Source organism: Anopheles maculipalpis, chromosome 2RL (assembly GCF_943734695.1).
Source record: "Anopheles maculipalpis chromosome 2RL, idAnoMacuDA_375_x, whole genome shotgun sequence".
Lineage (NCBI taxonomy): Eukaryota > Metazoa > Arthropoda > Insecta > Diptera > Culicidae > Anopheles > Anopheles maculipalpis.
This window is the reverse complement of record NC_064871.1, coordinates 88,678,258-88,698,904: the sequence shown is the minus strand read 5'-3', so window position 1 is coordinate 88,698,904 and position 20,647 is coordinate 88,678,258. Positions and strand designations below refer to the sequence as shown.

General features: G+C 43.8%; 7 protein-coding genes across 7 annotated transcripts in view; 3 read left to right on the top strand and 4 right to left on the bottom strand.

Annotated features, from left to right (window-relative positions):
• The window catches only part of LOC126568516 (transmembrane protein 222), a 482,151-nt gene that overhangs the window by 323,665 nt on the left and 137,839 nt on the right, over positions 1-20,647 (bottom strand). The window lies entirely within an intron of this gene.
• On the top strand, positions 10,274-11,534 carry LOC126568556 (NPC intracellular cholesterol transporter 2 homolog a). Its single transcript, XM_050225054.1, has 4 exons — positions 10,274-10,370; positions 10,441-10,560; positions 10,952-11,127; positions 11,444-11,534. Exons 1-4 carry the CDS (start codon positions 10,274-10,276, stop codon positions 11,522-11,524), a joined length of 474 nt encoding a protein of 157 aa, XP_050081011.1. The 3' UTR covers positions 11,525-11,534.
• On the top strand, positions 12,839-13,708 carry LOC126568430 (cytochrome c oxidase assembly factor 7 homolog). The gene is made up of 2 exons (XM_050224902.1): positions 12,839-12,943; positions 13,020-13,708. The coding sequence occupies exons 1-2, from the start codon at positions 12,841-12,843 to the stop codon at positions 13,706-13,708; spliced, it is 792 nt and encodes a 263-aa protein (XP_050080859.1). The 5' UTR covers positions 12,839-12,840.
• On the bottom strand, positions 14,398-14,750 carry LOC126568612 (cysteine-rich DPF motif domain-containing protein 1). Its single transcript, XM_050225119.1, has one exon. It carries the CDS (start codon positions 14,734-14,736, stop codon positions 14,404-14,406), a length of 333 nt encoding a protein of 110 aa, XP_050081076.1. The 5' UTR covers positions 14,737-14,750; the 3' UTR covers positions 14,398-14,403.
• Positions 14,908-16,011, bottom strand: LOC126567606 (putative transferase CAF17 homolog, mitochondrial). The gene has a single exon (XM_050223822.1). It carries the CDS (start codon positions 16,009-16,011, stop codon positions 14,908-14,910), a length of 1,104 nt encoding a protein of 367 aa, XP_050079779.1.
• Positions 16,667-18,435, top strand: LOC126567605 (zinc finger protein 660-like). Its single transcript, XM_050223820.1, has 3 exons — positions 16,667-17,506; positions 17,575-17,940; positions 18,014-18,435. The coding sequence occupies exons 1-3, from the start codon at positions 16,675-16,677 to the stop codon at positions 18,433-18,435; spliced, it is 1,620 nt and encodes a 539-aa protein (XP_050079777.1). The 5' UTR covers positions 16,667-16,674.
• LOC126567604 (zinc finger protein 239-like) lies at positions 19,025-20,598 on the bottom strand. Its single transcript, XM_050223819.1, has 4 exons — positions 20,438-20,598; positions 19,570-20,376; positions 19,346-19,497; positions 19,025-19,268 (listed from the first exon to the last, which is right to left on the bottom strand). Exons 1-4 carry the CDS (start codon positions 20,570-20,572, stop codon positions 19,025-19,027), a joined length of 1,338 nt encoding a protein of 445 aa, XP_050079776.1. The 5' UTR covers positions 20,573-20,598.

Here is a 20,647-nt window from a genome sequence, read left to right as displayed (position 1 = left end):
TCCCGTACAAACACTCATCCACCATCACGCGTCACTACCCCGCAAAGCGACAACCCCTTACCGAAGGGAGGGGATATAAAATATAAATTCTTTAGAGAAGCATTATGTAGGCATTATTACAGAGAGAGAAAGAGAGAGAGAGAGAGAGAGAGAGAGAGAGAGAGAGAGAGCGAAAAAAATACAAAACATTATTACAAACAAACAACGCGCACGAACAATCCTCAACATATAGTGAGTAGGTAGTGGACCGGCGGATAAAACGCTGTGTCCTCGCGTGTGAGATGAGTTTGGCGGGGGTTTTATTTTTTTTTTAGAGAATGTAAAGAAAATCCTCCTCCTCCTCCTCCTCCGGCTATAATGTATGTGAGGTGTGAGGATTGTGTGTGTGTGTTTTTTTTCTTCTTCTATTGTTTGCGGGAGATCGTACATCCCCATAAGCCACGAGACTACTTTACAATCAATTAGCTAGCGAGGTAGGAGTGCCTGTGGGTGTGCGTGTTTAAAGTTTAAAGCTGTTTTTTAATAGTCGACGTCGTGTATGTATAAACAAATCACAAAATCGCCCAACCGAACCCTTTCTGATATCATAACCTTTCCCCTATATTAGTGAATCGGGAGCGTTGATATCGTGCACTCACTCTGCATGGATGTACAATGTCCTTCGCGTGTATGTTAATCACAACTCAATGTGAAAAAGAAAAACGCTACTTACAGTACGATTCAATCAGCGATGTGTGTCTATTTGTAGCAACAAACAAAAATGGGACTGGTTTTTTTTTATTTTAAAAGGATAGTAATGTGGCTTACATGTGGCATTCATCTTTACGCTGGCAGGGTGATGATAAGAAAAAAAAGAAAGAAAGAAAGAAGGGCAGCAGATGAAAGCAAAAACAAGGCAAAGAAAAAGTATATTCAAAGAAAAAACGAACAAAAAAAACAAAACAAGTATATAACGTAAAAAAATCAGCAGCTCACTGTTATGCAACACCAAGACTTTAGAGTAGATGATTTGATTTTTGTTCTTTCATCGTTCAAAACACACACTAACACACTGGCGCAATGTGCGATATATTATTGTTGTTGTGCTGTGTGGTTGTGGTAGACACACACACACACACACACGCATGCCGGAAATTAAAGTATTTAACGTGATTAACCGACACAGCATCGCCCTTTGATTGTATGTAACTCTCGGATAATAATAACACGAAACAAACAGTAAGCAAGCAAAACAGGCAGAACATTTAGGAGCTCACCAACATTTTTACTAGGAAAGCGATCAGACGGTACAAGTGGGGAAGTCTAATGTTTAAAGTCCTAAATTCTTGCGCCTTGTAATCAAGAATACCCTTTTAAAAAAGGTTTACCAAAGCAAAATCAATCGATCCTTCAACGTGAGGTAATTTTTTTTTTTGGCTTGTCTTTGTGTCGGGAGAGGGAGCTGCATTTAAACCTCCAGCGCAACTCCCCTAGTGAAGGAAACAAAGCAGCTTCATTAGGTTGATGAATTAATTTCTCTAGAATAGAAATATCATGCTCTATTCCTGGGCAAAGTTCGTTGAACGTTGAAGTCTCTTGGTAGACGTAGATGCATCGCATCAACTACAAGGCCTCTTAGAAGAAGAAGACGAAAATCTGCTAGGTCTCTTGATAGGCGAGGAGAGCCTTTTAGACGAAGAAGAATCCTTTACCAACTACATTAGAGAACCATATCCCTTGATCGATGGGTATTTTTAAACGACGAGGTTATTTAGAAGATGAATTCTCCCCTTGAAAGACAAGTAAGCTCTTGGTCCTTAACACGTTGTATGCCACACACATTTTGGTGATGGTTTCCTAGCAGGCCATGGCATTTTTTGTTTACAAATTGACTGTCTATCGTTTTTGATGGACATGCAAATTTCAAACTGTTATTTATCCTCGGTGAATGCACTTTTTTACTTACAACGTTCGGCAAGTATGCAGATTAGACTTTTATAAAACTAATTTGTAGTTGTTTTTTGCAAAAACGTTTAGTCAAACAATTTATACAAGCATTCGTCGTGCGATCGTCTGTTATGCAAAGATATATTTGTCTCACTCGCACAGCAGACGAATGAACGGCGCGACATGAGAGATAGCAATATGAACAAAAGGTAAGATTTTTTGAAAAAAAAGGAATCCCAAAAACATACTTTTATCAAATGATTGACTAAGGATTTGCGCAAAACCAACTATATAATTAGTTTCTTACAAGTCTAATCTGCATATTTGCAGAAGGTTTTCAGTAAAAAAGTGATTTCTCCGCGGTGAAATAACAGTTTGAAAATCACTGACTACTGTCCATCGAAAATGATAGACATGGCACACAACGTGTTAAAAACGACACCGCCATTGCTCAACAAATTAAAAGGGCACGGCTAGTTTATGGTGTTTGACAGCCCCCTAAGCACAGCAATTTTGCAGTAGTATTTAATATACTGCTTTGGTAAGCTACCTTTTTTGTTTTGGCTCTGGAACCCTGCTTTCTACATCTTCGGAGACTTAAGTTACGCGTAGCAGTTTGCATTGGATGTTTAGTGCCAGAGACACGGACCGTAGTGAGGACTGACTTTCCAACTACATGGCATCAACAAGTCTAGTAAAAGATCGTTAAACCAAGAAGAAGTTTAGTGCCAGGGATCTTCTAGAATGCTTAGAACTACAGGTCAGCCCCCGCAATGTTCCTACTTGTACCGTGTCTGATATTCATTCATTCTCTTATGGCTTGATTTCTCGTAACGCTTGTCTAATTTTGAACAATCGAAGCAAAAACCTTGTTAATAGTGCAGACACTTTAGCAACAGTATTGTGGTGCACCCCTTCGAATGTACATCATAAAATAGTAGCTGAAGCCACAACACACATATTAGACCGACCTAAACGTAAAAACGGGATAGAGTCATTGCCAAGTAAATAGTACGCGGCAGGGAACCAGCGTTAGTGATCGGCTCCCGCACACCGGCGGACACTTTCAATAGTGAGTAGTAGTACGATTTAGTTGAATTATTCACTTTCATTACACACACAAAAAAGGGTAAAATCCTTACAACAAATTCTAATGTAAATAAGTCATCGTTGCTCCCCTCTCTTCCAAAAACCTAACAGCTCTTTGTTCGGTGGTTTTACTCTCTCTGTACATGGGTGTATAAGTGTCCGTTGCCTGTGGTGTGCGTGTACAAAAAAAAAAAGAATCGGACCCTTGATATTATAGTTTCCTTCTTAAAACAAAGCCAAGAAGCAACAGCATGCGCGCCGATACGAAAACGGATTCCGATAGCTCTAAATAAAAACTACGCAGTGTACGTGTACGTCGATGTGTGGTGGTGGTGTGGTGGGGGAGTGTCCCCAAGCAGAGAATGGCCATATACATATACCGTACACTAACACCCCACGACGATAAGCCCCAAATTAACTGGAAAAAAAGTTTAGACGTTAGTGTGTAAGTAAATAGGGATTTAAATGACGTGAGTTGAGAAGTTCTAGCGCGCCACCCTTAATCAGGTGTCCGGAAGATGGCGCTGCCTGGGGGAGGGTACGAGCTGTATAGTAAGTAGTGTGCCGTATTAAGTAACCCTGTGAAACATTTGCTGTTCCCCGGGGGGACAATCCCTCAGTAGTATTAAAGAGAGAAAGAGAGAGAGAGAGACATTAAAGAGAGCGGAAGCTAAGCGGTAGTCGATTGATCGCGCAGAGGGGTCTTCTTACAAGAATAAAAGGAAGGCGCCCTCCCCCTCCATTAGCACAAATATTAATAATCGATAAAACACACACACACACACACAAAAGGAAACAGCAAAAAGAATGTAAAGAACATAGTGATTGAACAAGCTAGTGCAAAACTTTAGAAGCGTATTACATTAATGCATTAATACTGTGTCTGTATGTGTCTTGATGGGGGAAAAAAGAGCAAGAATACTAATCCGCTGGTGGTGGAGAAGTAGTAGAAAAGAGAAAGTGGAGAAGAGAGAAGAGTGAGGTGTAGTAGGAAGGAACGAACTGGTAGAAATCGTGTGTATTATGTGTGCGTTTTGTTTGTCACAAAACAAATCAAGTGACCGTGGTGTGTGCATTTACCATATACACATATACACACACATATATATATATTGAGCCAGTTACTTTTGTGCATGAAGATGTTGATATTTTTAAGAATAATTTACCCCTTAGCAGCAGAAGCAGCAGCAGCAGCAAGCAGAAGAAGAATATAGCTCTCCCAAAAACAAAAAGAAAAAGGGTTCTAAACATTGCACCTTTGCCAAAAATTAAGTAAAGAACACACACTGTAGATGGGAAAACCCTGCATTTAACAAGCAAGTACACTGTCACAGCTATCGTGCACGATTAGGAGGGGAAAAATAGTAAAAAAATAGAAAAGAGAAGAAAGAAGTTAGCTGCCCTTTTCCTCTTCTTCCTCCTCTGGCTCCTCCCCCTTCCCCACCTCTACCCCAAGCGTGAATTGTATGTGTTAATTAAATTGTGTAGCATTTACTGAGCACACACACACACACACACACACGCACGCAAACACAAAGAAAATACATATAAGCAAATATTATTCAAACAATCGGAAGCACACACACACACACACACACACACACTCATAAATGCACAAGAAAAACAAAAAGAGAAAAAGAGAAAACAGCACACAGTGTTAACATGCAATGTATTATGTGTGTGCGTAATAGAACAAGACGCGAGCAAAACTGAACAAATATGCAGAGGAAAAAGGTACACAAAAAAAAAGTATCAAAAAATATTTAATATGAAACAAAACAGAAATTGTGCGTATGAGTACGTGTGAGTGTGTGTGTGTGTGTGTGCATGCTGATGAAAAAAGTGGTAAAACACTGAAAAATTGTTACGATTGCCTGTTTAGATCGAGGATGTATGCGTCGCGTGCGTGCGTGTGTGTGTGTGTGTGTCAGTGTATCTAAATTTGAAAAAAATCAAATGAAGTAAAGTCAAACATGATAGGATGGAAAGTATTTCAATGAAAATGCGAAATGGGAAAACGCGTAAAAGTAGCATTGTAGGAAGCAAAGAAGAAGAGAAAACGATTGCAAGCATCGTTAAGCATTCAAACAAAACAAAAACAAACAAACAAACAAACAAACAAAGAGAACATTTGTATATAACACCGGGTGTTACAAACATTGCAACGTGTTACAAAATAATAAAAAAACAACATGCAAGAAAAAAAACATAACAAAAAAACTCTGAATGTAAATCAATTGTAAAGTGCAGAAAGAAATGGAATTTTCCGAATTGGAAATCAAAACATGTCTCCTCCTAAATGGTTTTGGTACAAACGACTCCTCCTAAATGACTCCTCCTGGCAACAGAAATCAATAAAAAGATCACAAAACGCAAAGACGCATCCAACGGTATGCCGCATGTCAAGATCGGACCAGGAATGGCCGAGTTATCGTCGATTTTCCACGGGAATGTTTTGGTTTTTTCTCAATAACTAGGTGAGGGGGTGGAGGGATCGGGTTGAGGTGTTCTACATAAAGGTGGGCGGCTCCAAGACGCATCCAACGGTATGCCGGACGCTAGGATCGGACCAGGAATGGCCGAGTTATCGCCGATTTTCCACGGGAATGTTTTGGTTTTTCCTCAATAACTAGGTGAGGGGGTGGATGGATCGGGTTGAGGTGTTCTACAAAAAGGTGGGCGGCTTAAAGACGCATCCAACGGTATGCCGGACGCCAGGATCGGACCAGGAATGGCCGAGTTATCGTCGATTTTCCACGGGAATTCTTTTGGCGGAATTTCCCGGGAGTGTGTGGAAAATCTCCCTTTATACCCCTTCGATATCAAAAACCACGTGTTTGAGGTCTATTTGACAGATTTTTGAGGAAAGAAATAAAAATGAGAGAAAATGACTCAAAATTGAAGAAAAAGTTTAAATTGTGCCGGAAAATATTTGTCTTGTCGGAAAGAAATTATTTTCCAATCAGTTTTTAAAACTTCCATTTGCTACCTCCTCGGATTCATGCTCTCCTGTTACTCCTGGTCGGATTTTGCCGCATCAAAATTGGCCAGATTTTAGCCGAAAATCTGCCACCGGGAGCGACTTGTAGTAACAGGAGAACATGTTTCCGAGGAGGTAGCTCGGGTCGGCCGAAAAATCGAAAATCCAATCTTAAAATCCAAAATCAGTTTTAAAATCCCGAGGCAAAAATTTTAGTTGAATTCCAAACTTAAAATTTCCAACCCAAATTTAAAACTGACTTTGGATTATAAAACTGATTTTGGAAATTTTTGGCTGACCCGAGCTTCCTCCACGAAATCATGCTCTCCTGTTACTCCTGGTTGGATTTTTGTGGCAAAAATCTGGAAATTTTGGGCAAAAATCCGGAAATTTTATGCGGCAAAATTCGACCAGGAGTAACAGGAGAGCATGAATCCGAGGAGGTAGCAAATGGAAGTTTTAAAAACCGATTGGAAAATAATTTCTTTCCGACAAGACAAATATTTTCCGGCACAATTTTAACTTTTTCTTCAATTTTAAGTCATTTTCTCTCATTTTTATTTCTTTCCTTAAAAATCGTTTTAAAAGACCTCAAACACGTGGTTTTTGCTATCGAAGGGGTATAAAGGGAGATTTTCCACACACTCCCGGGAAATTCCGCCAAAAGTATTCCCGTGGAAAATCGACGATAACTCGGCCATTCCTGGTCCGATCCTGGCGTCCGGCATACCGTTGGATGCGTCTTGAGGCCGTCCACCTTTTTGTAGAACACCTCAACCCGATCCCTCCACCCCTTCACCTAGTTATTGAGGAAAAACCAAAACATTCCCGTGGAAAATCGACGATAACTCGGCCATTCCTGGGCCGACCCTGGCGTCCGGCATACCGTTGGATGGGTCTTTAAGCCGTCCACCTTTTTGTAGAACACCTCAACCCGATCCCTCCACCCCTTCACCTAGTTATTGAGGAAAAACCAAAACATTCCCGTGGAAAATCGACGATAACTCGGCCATTCCTGGTCCGATCCTAGTGTCCGGCATACCGTTGGATGGGTCTTTAAGCCGTCCACCTTTTTGTAGAACACCTCAACCCGATCCCTCCACCCCTTCACCTAGTTATTGAGGAAAAACCAAAACATTCCCGTGGAAAATCGACGATAACTCGGCCATTCCTGGGCCGACCCTGGCGTCCGGCATACCGTTGGATGGGTCTTTAAGCCGTCCACCTTTTTGTAGAACACCTCAACCCGATCCCTCCACCCCTTCACCTAGTTATTGAGGAAAAACCAAAACATTCCCATGGAAAATCAACGATAACTCGGCCATTCCTGGGCCGACCCTGGCGTCCGGCATACCGTTGGATGGGTCTTTAAGCCGTCCACCTTTTTGTAGAACACCTCAACCCGATCCCTCCACCCCTTCACCTAGTTATTGAGGAAAAACCAAAACATTCCCGTGGAAAATCGACGATAACTCGGCCATTCCTGGGCCGACCCTGGCGTCCGGCATACCGTTGGATGGGTCTTTAAGCCGTCCACCTTTTTGTAGAACACCTCAACCCGATCCCTCCACCCCTTCACCTAGTTATTGAGGAAAAACCAAAACATTCCCGTGGAAAATCGACGATAACTCGGCCATTCCTGGGCCGACCCTGGCGTCCGGCATACCGTTGGATGGGTCTTTAAGCCGTCCACCTTTTTGTAGAACACCTCAACCCGATCCCTCCACCCCTTCACCTAGTTATTGAGGAAAAACCAAAACATTCCCGTGGAAAATCGACGATAACTCGGCCATTCCTGGGCCGACCCTGGCGTCCGGCATACCGTTGGATGGGTCTTTAAGCCGCCTACCTTTTTGTAGAACACCTCAACCCGATCCCTCCACCCCCTCACCTAGTTATTGAGGAAAAAACAAAACATTCCCGTGAAAATCGACGATAACTCGGCCATTCCTGGTCCGATCCTGGCGTCCGGCATACCGTTGGATGGGTCTTTAAGCCGTCCACCTTTTTGTAGAACACCTCAACCCGATCCCTCCACCCCTTCACCTAGTTATTGAGGAAAAACCAAAACATTCCCGTGGAAAATCGACGATAACTCGGCCATTCCTGGTCCGATCCTGGCGTCCGGCATACCGTTGGATGGGTCTTTAAGCCGTCCACCTTTTTGTAGAACACCTCAACCCGATCCCTCCACCCCCTCACCTAGTTATTGAGGAAAAAACAAAACATCTCCGTGAAAATCGACGATAACTCGGCCATTCCTGGTCCGATCTTGACATGCGGCATACTGTTGGATGGGTCTTTAAGCCGCCTACCTTTTTGTAGAACACCTCAACCCGATCCCTCCACCCCTCGCCAAGTTATTCCGGAAAAACCAAAACACTCCCGTGAGAAATCGGCGATAACTCGGCCATTTCTGGTCCGATCCTGGCGTCCGGCATACCGTTGGATGGGTCTTTGGGCCGCGCACCTTTTTGTAGTACACCTCAACCCGATCCCTCCACCCCTTCACCTAGTTATTGAGGAAAAACCAAAACATTCCCGTGGAAAATAGACGATAACTCGGCCATTCCTGGTCCGATCCTGGCGTCCGGCATACCGTTGGATGCGTCTTTAAGCCGCCTACCTTTTTGTAGAACTTCTCAACCCGATCCCTCCTCCCCCTGCCAAGTTTTTCCGGAAAAACCAAAACACTCCCGTGAGAAATCGACGATAACTCGGCCATTTCTGGTCCGATCTTGTCATGCGACATACCATTGTAAGCATCTTTGGACCGCGCCACCCCACACCATCCCATCCGATTTCTGTACAGACTTTGTTCACATTATTGTTTAATGTATTGTGTTTGGAGTTTGGAATGTGTTTTTCTTTCTTTCACTATGGAGAGTAATCGAAGCAAAGAAGGAGATACTAAAATTAGGTTAATAACCAAATTAGAATAAATGTTCGCAACTCTGCGCCCTTTTTCCATCACTTCCTGTGCTGTACGTATTAGTCAAGGCATTTCCTTTATTTGCTCATTGGCCGGGAGCGGGAGGGGTGCCATTGACAAACTGAACCAATCCCTAGTCTGCTCTGGCGAGGATGGAAGATTGATGGGGTTTGCCCATCTAAGACAAAAGAGGTTCTCCAGCCGGCGAGGTCCTTGGCGATCGCCAGCTCCGATCATAGGTTCATCCTCCACTAATCATTAGTTCGGGCATTCGCTTCATGTGCATCGCATAAAGTGCTTTGCACTTTAGCGGGCATTAGGTGTCGAAACGATGCAACCATAAACATCCGTTTGCTGACCATTGTACATTCCTGTTCACGTCCATTGTCTTGCCCAAAGCTCCTTAAGGTCGCCTGAATAGAGTAGCACTACCACTGGAAGCACCTAGCGCGTACGCTTCCGAAACCCATCCGACCGCATGGTTATCGCTGCGAATGCTGTTCACGAGTCACTCGAGTAACCAATTGTTTGGAAATGAGGCACCCATTTGAGGGAAATTCGTCACAAAATCCCGTACACCGTGCACGAGCTGCGTTCAGTGAAACCATCTAGTTGAGCTAACAGGCCAGTTTAAAGTGTGGTAGTGTGGGTTTCCGCTCGTTGCGCTTTGACAGTCAGGGCGGGCAGGTACGTCATCCAGTGTATTGTATGCATTTTTTCACAAGGTGGAGCGTTAGCGTTTTAATGTGCTACGACCGTTAGGCTAAGGATGAGACTAAGAAAATTATTTTATAATTAACCATTCACGAAAAAGAACTCGAAAAATATAAACGCGTATGCTAACGCTTTGCAAACATAAAAAAATATGATAAATATACTGACTTTTAATTCCTTACCATAATTTTTTAAAAAGTAAATCTGGGATTATTATCGCTTCCAATGTCGCAATTTATCACCGTCACTTATTAACGGTGTAAAAAAAATGTGTCCCATTCTACATGCAATCCACTACAATTCATCCATTCATCCGCGCGCACAAGCGTATGCGTGTATGCGCTCGTTCACCGGCGGGCTTCGCCATTCCGTCTCGTGTTACGATCATTTAAATACGTGCCAGCGTTCAAGCCAATCGGACGTGTCCGAAGTGTGGTGTAGTAAGTTCCGTTTCAAGCAACTTTGTTGCATCTTTCAGCAGCGACAACAACCTCTGACCTGTGTGTTTCCTGCTACTGATAACAACAAGCAAGCGTGGTACCGAACAACATACCGTGTGACTCAACGCAGACATCGCAAGAAAAGGCTTTGTGAAGAAAAGAAGAAAAACGAAACCCCAAATTCTCACAACCATGATGAGCAAGTCGGCAGCGATAATTCTTCTAGCGGGAGCAATTTGTTTCACGCTCATGCCAACGTTGACTCGGGCAGCAGAGTTCGCCAATTGTGGTACGTGGAAGCTTCTAAATTAAACGCCAATTGTGGCTGGCTTTGTAAACCGTCCCTTCTTTACCCGCAGCCAATGCAACGGCCATCGGAAAGTATACCTTGGTGGAGGTGTCAAACTGTGCCGACACGGATGCGTCCTGTGTCCTTAAGCGCAACTCCAACGCTACCATCTCCATCACCTTCACGAGCGGTACGTATCGATCGGTGGAAGTGACGATAAAGAACCCGCCAGCCAGGCACGCGTAGTTCAACGTGAGAACCGCGAAGAATGCATTCTGATAGTTTTCTCGTTCTCGCCATACGATAAGCGAGAAGCCATAACAATTCTACACACCTTTGCAAGGTCGCTCTTTGTTGCTGTCCTTGAAAAATGGAACAATCGGCACGGACACACACGAGCGTAGGAGTGATTTTAATTAACTAATTGGTTTCAGCTTTTGTTCTCGGCTTAACGAGCTAAAGGTCGCCATTTGTACTAATTCTATTCTTCGCGAACAGATGCAGATGAGTCACACACCATGTCACCCAGCAAAAGCCTGATCTTATTCATCGTTTATATCGCTTCTTATCTCCCTAACTAGCCGAGGACTTGACGGAACTGAAAGCGGTCGTGCACGGTATCATTCTCGGTATGCAGGTACCATTCAAGCTACCGAATGATGACGGCTGTAAGGATAGTGGACTTGAATGTCCGCTCTCGAAGGATACCAGCTACCGTTACAGTACCACGCTGCCCGTGCTGAAGCAATATCCCAAGGTAGGGCTATTAAAATTAACGAATAGTTCTTTTCTAGACTTTTCTAGTTGCCAGTAGTTTTTCCCCCACTAATAGAGTTTGTTCATGCCCCAAAATCCGTCAACAATGCGGAACATATTTACACAGACACAAAAAAAAAGCCGAACATGAACTCATCGTTGCGTATCAAAACAAATAATCTGGTCGATGTTGTTTTTTTTTTTTCGTTTGCTTACTGGCACTACTGGCAGTTTTTCAGTCGCCGTCGATACAGTTGGCGTTGAGAGGTGTTATTCTATGTTCTAAGTGGTTGTTTTTCTGTTCATTTCTTTTGCAGGTGTCGGTCGAGGTAAAGTGGGAACTTATGGCAGGCGACAAGGATGTTCTATGCGTGCTGATTCCCGCCAAAATTCAGTAGACGAGACGGACTTTACTAAAATAAAACGCAAGCAGCTCTCTTACTCAGTATACCCTTTGGTGGATTCTGCAGCGAAAAGAAGGTCAAACACGTGCTTTCTTTGCGAGTATCCGCCTAACTCTCTACGTCTGTCCGATGCAAATGGGCAATCGTCCCAAATCTCGAATGCATCATTGGACAGGCCAGTTCTTGCTTGCGAAACGCAACCAGATCACACCAGCAGTCAAAACCGGATGAGTGCATTATTATACATTCTCTTTCGTTCCGGATTCTTGCCGTCCCGCCAGCCATATCGCAAACCAGCAGCAGCTGCAAGGTGCCGAGCTGCTTCTTAACCCGTTAATTAGATTACAATTGAACGTTTGTGTAGTCGTCAATCTAATAAACATCATCCAAATACTGGATCCCCAGTTTTACAACCATCCGCGTGCAGGCGGCCCCTTGCTGGGTGATTGCTTTATTCTTCCGCTTTTCTAAGCGCTCCCGGATTCTTACAAATCACAATCACTCAGAGTCAGCCGATCGGTCCACGGCGACACATCTGCGGAAATGAAAATTTTTCAAACTCAATCCATTCTATCCCGCATGGTACCGCATCGGCGGTGTGGCAGATGGCAGGCGTTCGAGGGGGACTCGCTCGTTGATTGTTTGATTGCATTTAACCAAACGAGCGGAACGTGCTTGAAATCATGGCATGGTGTGGTAGGGGATTATCGCGTGTTAACGCATGGAATTAGGTAAGGGTGATGCCTAGATGGGGATGATTCATCGCGGATGATAGCTGTGTTTGTGACTTTTTCTGCTGATCGTTCTTCCAAGATCCATCACATGTTACATTACTTTGATAAGAATTTGTAATAACGGATACTGGGATCAGATTTGGATTTTTTCTGCTAACAGGCTAAGTACATGAGGAATCCTCGTTCAAAAAGAATCTCAAATATGTCCTTTACCATATTACATTCGATCAATGTAGAAACGATCAACTGTTCCTTTCCTCGATAGTTTTTTTTTCATAAAATTCTATTCACCTCGGGCTGTTGTAGCTTCACCTCGGGCCAACCAAGTTGTAGCTGCCGCAAGTGTCAACTCCATCAAAACACTCGCCTAACAGCTCGAGTGGAAATGAAAAAAAAAAAACAAAGCAAAATATTTTGCATCTGTCAAAAGTTACGTGAAGTTGCGAATTGCATCTATTTTCACTCTCTAGATCCGGGAGAGAAACCTTTCGCGCGGTTTGTTATAGAATAATTTCTTCCTACAGATAAAGTGTTTAATCGCGTTATCACACACACGGATTACGTTACATTCGAAAAATGTCCTCGTTTGATTTGAAAAACGAGACCGAAGTGAAGGAGTACATCGACAAGCTGGGCGTCGAGTACCGGTTCGGTTGTTATTCGGAGAAAAAACCGGAAGGTATGACTGAAAGTGGTTTTTAAGAGCACTAGAAACAAACTATACCCCCCCTCTCCCCTCTTTGTATCTTCTCCAGTGTGCCACCTGTTGGGCGACTATCTAGAAGGCATCCGCAAAGACTTTGAGAAAGCCGCCAAAGTGTACCGATCGAACTGTGACGATTACAACTACGGCAAGAGTTGTCTCAAGTATGGCAACTACACGTTCCTAGGCAAGGGTCGCACGTCGGAAAAGGGTGACCCAGCGAAAGCGTTCAGCTACTACGAAAAGGGTTGCACACTGAACGATCCCGACGCTTGTCTGCACAGTGGACTGCTGCTTGTGTCGAAGCTAATGCCCAAAGAAATCACCCGCGACGTGCCGAAGGGTTTTGAGCTGTTAAAGAAAAGCTGCGAAATGAACAATGCGGGGGCTTGCTTTTACCTTTCCGGCATGTATATCTCCGGTGTGCTGAAGGAGGAGTACCAGCAACAGCAACAGCAGGCAGCAAAAGCAGCCGAATCAAAGCCCACGACAGAACAACGACCACCCGGTGCGTACGTTGTCGAACGCAACATGGAAAAAGCTTTCGAGTTCGCGTACAAAGCGTGTGAGCTGCGCAACATGTACGCTTGTGCCAATTTGAGCCAGATGTACGCGAAGGGCGACGGTACAGCGCGCGATGAAAAGAAGGCCGAAAAGTACAAAAAGCTCGCCCTGGAAATGCAGGACGAGGTAAAGAAGCAGCAGCAACTCACATTCCAGCAGGGTTTGAATCCGACGTAAGCGAACAGTGATGCAACCGGATTGCACTGGTGGAGAGAAGAAAAAAAAGGAAATTGATAAAAATCGAAAGAGGATTAATTATTGGAAAAAGTAAAGTAACGTTTTGTAAACGTATGTGGATATGTTCCGTTGAGACCGTAGCATAACCACCTTTCTACCGTTTTAGTAAGCGTTCAGTTATGATGTAAAAAAATGGACTGCTTACCACATTATATCCCAAAGCTGGGAAAATGTGAATTGTATGTTGGACAGTTAGTATCAGTGAAAATAGATAACGGTAAATGTTGTTCCGCTTGAGAAGTAGTAATACAATTTGAAACAAACAAAAAACCTTCAATGAATTAATCCCTGTTTTACAATGAGCGAAAATAGAATAGTACCACCATGTTCTTTGACTATTTCTTACATAACATATTGAACTTCATGTTTGTTTTGCCATTTTTTGTACGAAACTTTACCTCCAGTGAGAATTAACTTCACTCGTAGTCAAAAGCTGACAAAAATTTAACTTTTTCATAAATTTAACGGCGTTAAGGTGAATGGTTCATTCAAATTTCGATGCAATGATTCAAAAAAATTCAACGTCCAAACTCTCTAAACTTCTCTGGCTCTCTAAACTTAACAAAACGCAAATTCGGAATTGTCAAAACACATGGTGGTGCTATTCTTATTTCGCTCAGTGTAGCTATCGTAACTTATGCAAATTGCTTTTTTATTTTGCTCCGCACTTCGAGCGGAAATTCCTGCACCCGTGCCGTGGCGCAGTGCCGGCAAAAGGTAGCTCCGTAGAAAAAACTACACTCACTCGCTTTACAGACACTCTTCTGGCAAAGATTACAATCCGCACCCAGCAGAAGATAGTGTTCGCTCGACGGTTTATCCGGTACGGCTTGTGGTGGTGGTGCGAACGGATCCCGCATTACATAACACTCTTCGGAAAGTTCGATTTTGCCTGCAAACGGTGGTCGACGGCCTCGATAGTCGCAGCTTTCGCTTAATCCGCACAGCTCGCACCGGAAAGCGATCATGGTGTGCTTTGTTTCTGCTGGTCCGGTCGAAGCATGCTGTGATGTTGTCATGTCTGCTGTACAGCGAGATTGTTTTCAGGATGCAAAGAGGGATAGAAAGAGAAAAGAAAGTCTCATAATCCTTTGCAGAATTAATCGTATTTTGTAGCTCTTTTTAAAAATTTAAACAAATTAAACTCGTGAGTTGATTTCCTTGGGCCACCAGGAAGGTTTGCCCGTGCTGCACGGAACGGGACTAGCTACACCCGCCACATTCAACGTTAGCTGTCCTCCCGGTTGAACCTTCTCGATTCGCAACAATCCCACTCCACGATCGCCGGTCAGCCCACGCAACTTTCCAACTACAGCTCCTTCTCCATTTTTAATCTCAGCATCACGCAACGTTTCTGGGTCTGCACCGGACAAATTAGGCGCAATTTCAAACACGAGCGGCATCAACCTTTTTCTTATCACACCTGTGTGGTACGTTCTTGCAGTTAGCTCCTGCCCGATATAGCATCCTTTATGAAAGCTAACACCGTGCAGCAGATCGCAGTTGCACTCCAGTGGGAAACATTTCCCGTCTGGTAGATTTTCTTCTCCCTCTCCAATGCCGAGAGAATAACGGAAACGGGTGTATGGTTGTGATGTGTCCACGATTGGTCCTGCATCAGGGAAAACGCTCTTCAAAAGCTCCTTACTGTTGGCTTCATCCGCACGACTGAGCACCCGATATCCGAGCCTTGGCATTCGTGGATCTTTAATCGTATATAATGGACTGTTTGTAGCCGGTCCTCCTTCTTCCCCATTCGCCATTTCTTCCTTGAACGCGACCCACACCCGGTATTCTTCGTCCAACCCCACCTGCACCTTCTTTCGCAGCCGGTATAGCTTCAAATGCCTCTCCAACCTTGGTGCCACCGTTGCATCACACTCGAGTAGATAATCGTGCTGCTCCTTCTCCACTGCCAGTGGTCGTTTGTAGATGAGTGTATCACAAAAGACGCGTCCATTTGCTTTCAGAAACATCGCATAAATTGCCCCACTGTGTTCAAAGTGACGCATATCGTTCGTCATCAGTCCTTGCAGAAAGCTCACCGAATCGGAACCTTGCACACGCACAAACTTTCGCTCGGGAAGCGGTGCTATGGTGAATGGCGCTTGTACTAGGCCGGTTCGATGAAGCCATCGGGTATTTTTCACCGGTAGGTGTAGATTATCTCCTGTGGTTAGCTTCATCGTAGCAGGCCATCGTAGATGCTGTACGGTGGCGATTGTACAGCGTCTGAGCAACATTTTGTTTTATGCTGGTTTGTTCCTAGCGATAGAATGGTGTGTTCAGTGTGCAACTATCATCCGCGCACACATGGTAACATCGGGTTTCACGATTAAATGCTTACCTATAGCGAATTATGCTGTTCAGGTCGCGGTATGGTCTAAGCAAATCCAATGTAAACAATGCACAGCTGTATGAATGACAGTTGCGAGTGCTTGGAAGTTGTAGGTCCGTTGCGCGTTGTGTGCTGTAAAAAAGCAGAATTATTTTAATGTTTTATCCACACAAGTTTACGCATAATTTATTGGTAATAATAATCATTTTTACAAATTGAATATTAAATTGCTACTAATTATATTCCATCCCGTTCAGAAATAGATGAAAACGCATTTCCATCCACGCGACTATAGAGGCAATAAATGGAATTTTAAATCTGGCATTTGACCGAAGTGTCAAGTCGTCAGCAAACAAGCGCTTGCCAGCAAACAAACTGTACCGAAATCGCAAAACAATCGAACGGCAGTGCAAACTTATTAATTAAAAACACTCCATTTCGGTTCAAACTATTGTACATAGGAGCTTTCACTGTTAATACTCAGTCAATCAACGTTGGCAAATAACCTTCCTCCTTCATTCAACTGTCCAACGGTCGAAAGGTGTGCTACTAAGGGTCAATCTTTACGATGGCGTCATCGGAGATGGAGGATCTTATGTTTGGCGAGATCTGCCGATGCTGCATGGCTAGCAAACCCCGCATGAAGCCTCTGTACGAAACCAACTTATTCACAATGCTCAACGCCATCACCGGACTAAACGTGCATCAAAACGATGGACTACCATCGCAGCTTTGCGTACCGTGCATGCTTCAGATCAGACGTTCCCACTTCTTCAAGCTGCAGTGCGAAACTACGGACCTAACTTTACGTAGCTACGCGATAGAGACGACGAAACTTGAGCCAACGATGGATGAAGGCGGGAACATAAAAAAGAAAGCCGATTCCTCATCGAAAAACGATAGCCAAATTGAGAAGGTATATCCAACCACCACCACAACTAATACGCTGATAAGACAACCGCTATCCATAAAATTTTTCTGCCAGGAGTGTTCGAAAGAGTTTGAAACGGACAAAAAGCTGAAGCGCCACATACGTACGCACTACGTCGAGAAGCCACACGCGTGCCACGTATGTGGGGTGGCATTTCTGGAGAAGTGTAATCTTAACAAGCACATGCTCAAGCACACGGGCGAATTACGGAACAGCACGGATAAGCCGCACCTGTGCTGTGAGTGTGGAAAATCTTTCAAGTACAGTACCTCACTGTCACGACACAAACGGTTCCACGCACAGCGTAATCTGTTCGATTGTCCGATCTGTTCGAGATCGTACGTCGAGCAAAGCTCACTCGATGTCCACATACGGACACACACGAACGAGCGACCGTTTCTGTGTGTCACCTGCAACAAAGCATTCTCGTTGAAAGCTAATCTCGAACGGCACGAGCGGACACACACGGGTAATGCAACGACCGGGGTCCGATCGGGCTAGGTGTGATTCTGTATAATGGGAGTTTCTTTTTCACAGGTGAAAAACCCTACAGCTGTGATCTGTGCGGCAAGTGCTTCTCGCAGAAGAGCTACCTGTGCATTCACAAGCGGATACACGCGAGAGAAAAACCATTCAGTTGTCCTAACTGTAGCATGTGCTTTGTTTCGCGCAATGCGCTGCTAAAACATCAGCAGAAACCGTGCTCGACCAGCGCGCACCGATGTAATACGTGTGAGAAAACGTTCCGCTACAAGAGCCGGCTTCGTTTGCATCGGCGGACCCATCATTTAAAAAATGTCGCTTACCCTTGTCCGATCTGCGATCGAGGATTTGTGCAGGCGAAAAGGCTGAATTCGCACATAAAGATCGAACATCCAGATGTACCGATGTCGAGTGAGGGAGGTAAGCATTTCGAACGCCAGTTTTATGCTAATGAAGATGGTGTGTAATATGTTGCACATGTTTCTCTCTTTAGAGTTTCTTTTCAACGAAGGAGAAGCAAACGGTACCGTTCGAAAAACATCCTGGAGGAGACAGAGAACGAAACGATCAGCTAATAGCATCGGTTATGATGAAGCATACACCGAACAAGGGGAAGAGGAGGAGCAAGCGGAAGAGGAACTAGAAGCAGAGGAAGAAGGAGAAGAGGAGGAGGAGGAAGAGGTAGAAATGGAGGAGAGTTTAAGCATACTGGAAGATTACGAAGAAGGCGAAGAGGAAGAAATACATTCAAACGAGGAGTATCTGGTGGATGTGTTGTCCAATGTTGGTAGCATGGTCGATCAGGACGCTTATGAAGACATTGGCACTGAGTACGATGATGTAGTGAAAGAGGAACCACTGCTCGAAATTAGTATCATGAACCCGGACGAACACGAGAATCGACAAATTGAATAATAGGAATAATACAGTTTATCTAGTTCTTTTTATACTTTTCTTTGTTAATTAGAGTTCTTTTTTTAGAAATGCTTGCTACTATTAGAAGAAAAAAATTAAGGATTAGAATTAAACAATGCTAATGACCGTATAAATCTAATTCGAAAACAACAAACCAATAGTCTATTGCCACCTTCTTCACGAGATACGAATCACATTTGCTTTACCTTCGTTTCAATGACCAAAAATACGCCATAACCACCCGCACGGGTAAGACATATATTTTGCATGGGAAAAGCCAATAACTTTAAACCTGCTGTTCGTCATATCAACATGAAAATTTAAAGAAAGATGAGGCTATTCGTTGTGTAACTAATCAAAGTTATTTGAGACTTTTTTAAATAAATAATTCAAGCAATTACACAGACGAACGTAAGTGAAGACTGGCAAAAATATTTCACCCGTAGTTGGATAGTCAGTCTTCACTACGAGGGAATGATTTGGATGGGATTAGTACTTCGGTCCTGTCGTGTGTAGAGCGATGTCCCTTCATCACTGGACCGTTCGAAATAAAACTGTATACTTATCTGCAAACAGTCGATATGATGAATCATAATCCATCGTTGACATCCGCTGCGCTTACGCTTAATTCTGGATGATCCTTCTTTATGTGTATGCTTAGAAGGCATTTGTAGCGGTAGGATTTATCACAGGACGTACATTGGAAGATGACACCACTGTGCGTTAGTTCGTGCGTTTTTCGAGCGTACTCACTTTTGAAACCTTTCGGACATTGGCTGCAGGTAAACGGTTTTTCGTTTGAATGCACACGCTGATGATTCCGATGGTCACGTCTACCAGAAGACAATAGACAAACGAAAGATATTTTGAAAAAAAAAAAACTGTGGTACGAAATAATATCCATGCATACCTTTCTTTGAACTGTTTCCCGCACGTGGAGCAGGCGAATTTTCTTTCATCGCTATGACAACGGAGATTGTGTATGCGATAGTTGCCGGGATGATTGAATGTTTTTGGGCACAGCTTACATGAGTACGTTTCCCCTATATCATGTTCCGATCGCTAAAAAGAAATTGAAAAAAAAGCGATGAACCTCCATTATTGCCCTTTTTCCCTGTATCGCGTCCAAATTACCATGTGCGATTTGTAAGAGCCTTTGCTGGTAAATCCTTTCCCACAAACTTCGCACGATTTTATCACCTTCTTCAGATGGACTGCTTGAACATGGCGATACAAATTCCCATGATTCGCCATCCGCACAGGACAGTGGGGACATGCGTACCTCAGTTCCTTCGTGTGGGTCGTCATATGGTCACTGATCTTTTGTACCACTTTCCCGCATACGTCACACAGTTGAGATCGGTTTCCTTTGGATAATTTTTCCCGTAGAAGGAGCGTATTGTTGGAGCTGCTCTCACAGCCACTGCTTTCGTTGGTCCTTATCTCTTCCTGTTGTTGCTGCTGCTGCTCCTGTGCAGCACGTATAAGGCGCATACTTTCTGCAAACAGTGCATCCTTGTCCAGTGTTACTGGATTTCCAAGGTGTTTCGCTGGCACCGTTTCATCGTCCTCACCATCGCTGGAGTACAATTCGCCTGGCTCGATACGATTTGCACAGTAATCGAATTCGACTATTTCTTCCTCTTTCACGAAGGCACACGGAGTTCGTTCTATTGCATCTTCTTGCTTAATCTCTCTTGCTTTCCTTCTCTTGGGCTTATCAACAATAACAATTTCGATTTCCGATACTCTTTCGATGGGTTCCAGCACGGAAATTTTATCCGTTTCATCACAACTCTCTACCAACTCTTCCACTTTCGGACAAAATTCTCTAAAGAAAGCTTCATTAGCCAAGCAACTGTGACGGAAAGTTACGGCATTAATCAACTTGATGTGGCAATCCCTACACAGCACGTACGAGCCATGGTCCTCCTCTAGATTCTGCAAGTAGCTCTTGGTGTAACAAAGAAGCAACAGGAAATGAGAAGAGATGCAAACATACCTCGATTCCAGTAAATCGTTCAACATCCTCCGGAGTCAGTGTACTGTTCATTATCGTGCTTAATGGAACCAGATTATGCCAATCCTGGCTCAAACAGAAACGACAAATCTGTGAATAATGTAGGTGGAGCGCCATGTCGTACGGAATGCTGTTGTTTAATAACAAACAACCCTTGAATGTGGAGCGATTATAGAGCAAGCAGATGACAGC

Bases quoted from the DNA above. Each gene is read 5' to 3' on its own strand.
- LOC126568556 (XM_050225054.1), top strand. From the start codon at position 10,274: ATGATGAGCAAGTCGGCAGCGATAATTCTTCTAGCGGGAGCAATTTGT. The intron at 10,371-10,440 runs GTACGTGGAAGC...CTTTACCCGCAG, and splicing joins AGCAGAGTTCGCCAATTGTG to CCAATGCAACGGCCATCGGA. The intron at 11,128-11,443 runs GTAGGGCTATTA...TTTCTTTTGCAG, and splicing joins TGCTGAAGCAATATCCCAAG to GTGTCGGTCGAGGTAAAGTG.
- LOC126568430 (XM_050224902.1), top strand. From the start codon at position 12,841: ATGTCCTCGTTTGATTTGAAAAACGAGACCGAAGTGAAGGAGTACATC. The intron at 12,944-13,019 runs GTATGACTGAAA...TATCTTCTCCAG, and splicing joins TTCGGAGAAAAAACCGGAAG to TGTGCCACCTGTTGGGCGAC.
- LOC126568612 (XM_050225119.1), bottom strand. From the start codon at position 14,736: ATGATCGCTTTCCGGTGCGAGCTGTGCGGATTAAGCGAAAGCTGCGAC.
- LOC126567606 (XM_050223822.1), bottom strand. From the start codon at position 16,011: ATGTTGCTCAGACGCTGTACAATCGCCACCGTACAGCATCTACGATGG.
- LOC126567605 (XM_050223820.1), top strand. From the start codon at position 16,675: ATGGCGTCATCGGAGATGGAGGATCTTATGTTTGGCGAGATCTGCCGA. The intron at 17,507-17,574 runs GTAATGCAACGA...TCTTTTTCACAG, and splicing joins GCACGAGCGGACACACACGG to GTGAAAAACCCTACAGCTGT. The intron at 17,941-18,013 runs GTAAGCATTTCG...TTCTCTCTTTAG, and splicing joins ACCGATGTCGAGTGAGGGAG to AGTTTCTTTTCAACGAAGGA.
- LOC126567604 (XM_050223819.1), bottom strand. From the start codon at position 20,572: ATGGCGCTCCACCTACATTATTCACAGATTTGTCGTTTCTGTTTGAGC. The intron at 19,498-19,569 runs GTAATTTGGACG...ATTTCTTTTTAG, and splicing joins GCTCTTACAAATCGCACATG to CGATCGGAACATGATATAGG. The intron at 19,269-19,345 runs GTATGCATGGAT...GTCTTCTGGTAG, and splicing joins GGGAAACAGTTCAAAGAAAG to ACGTGACCATCGGAATCATC.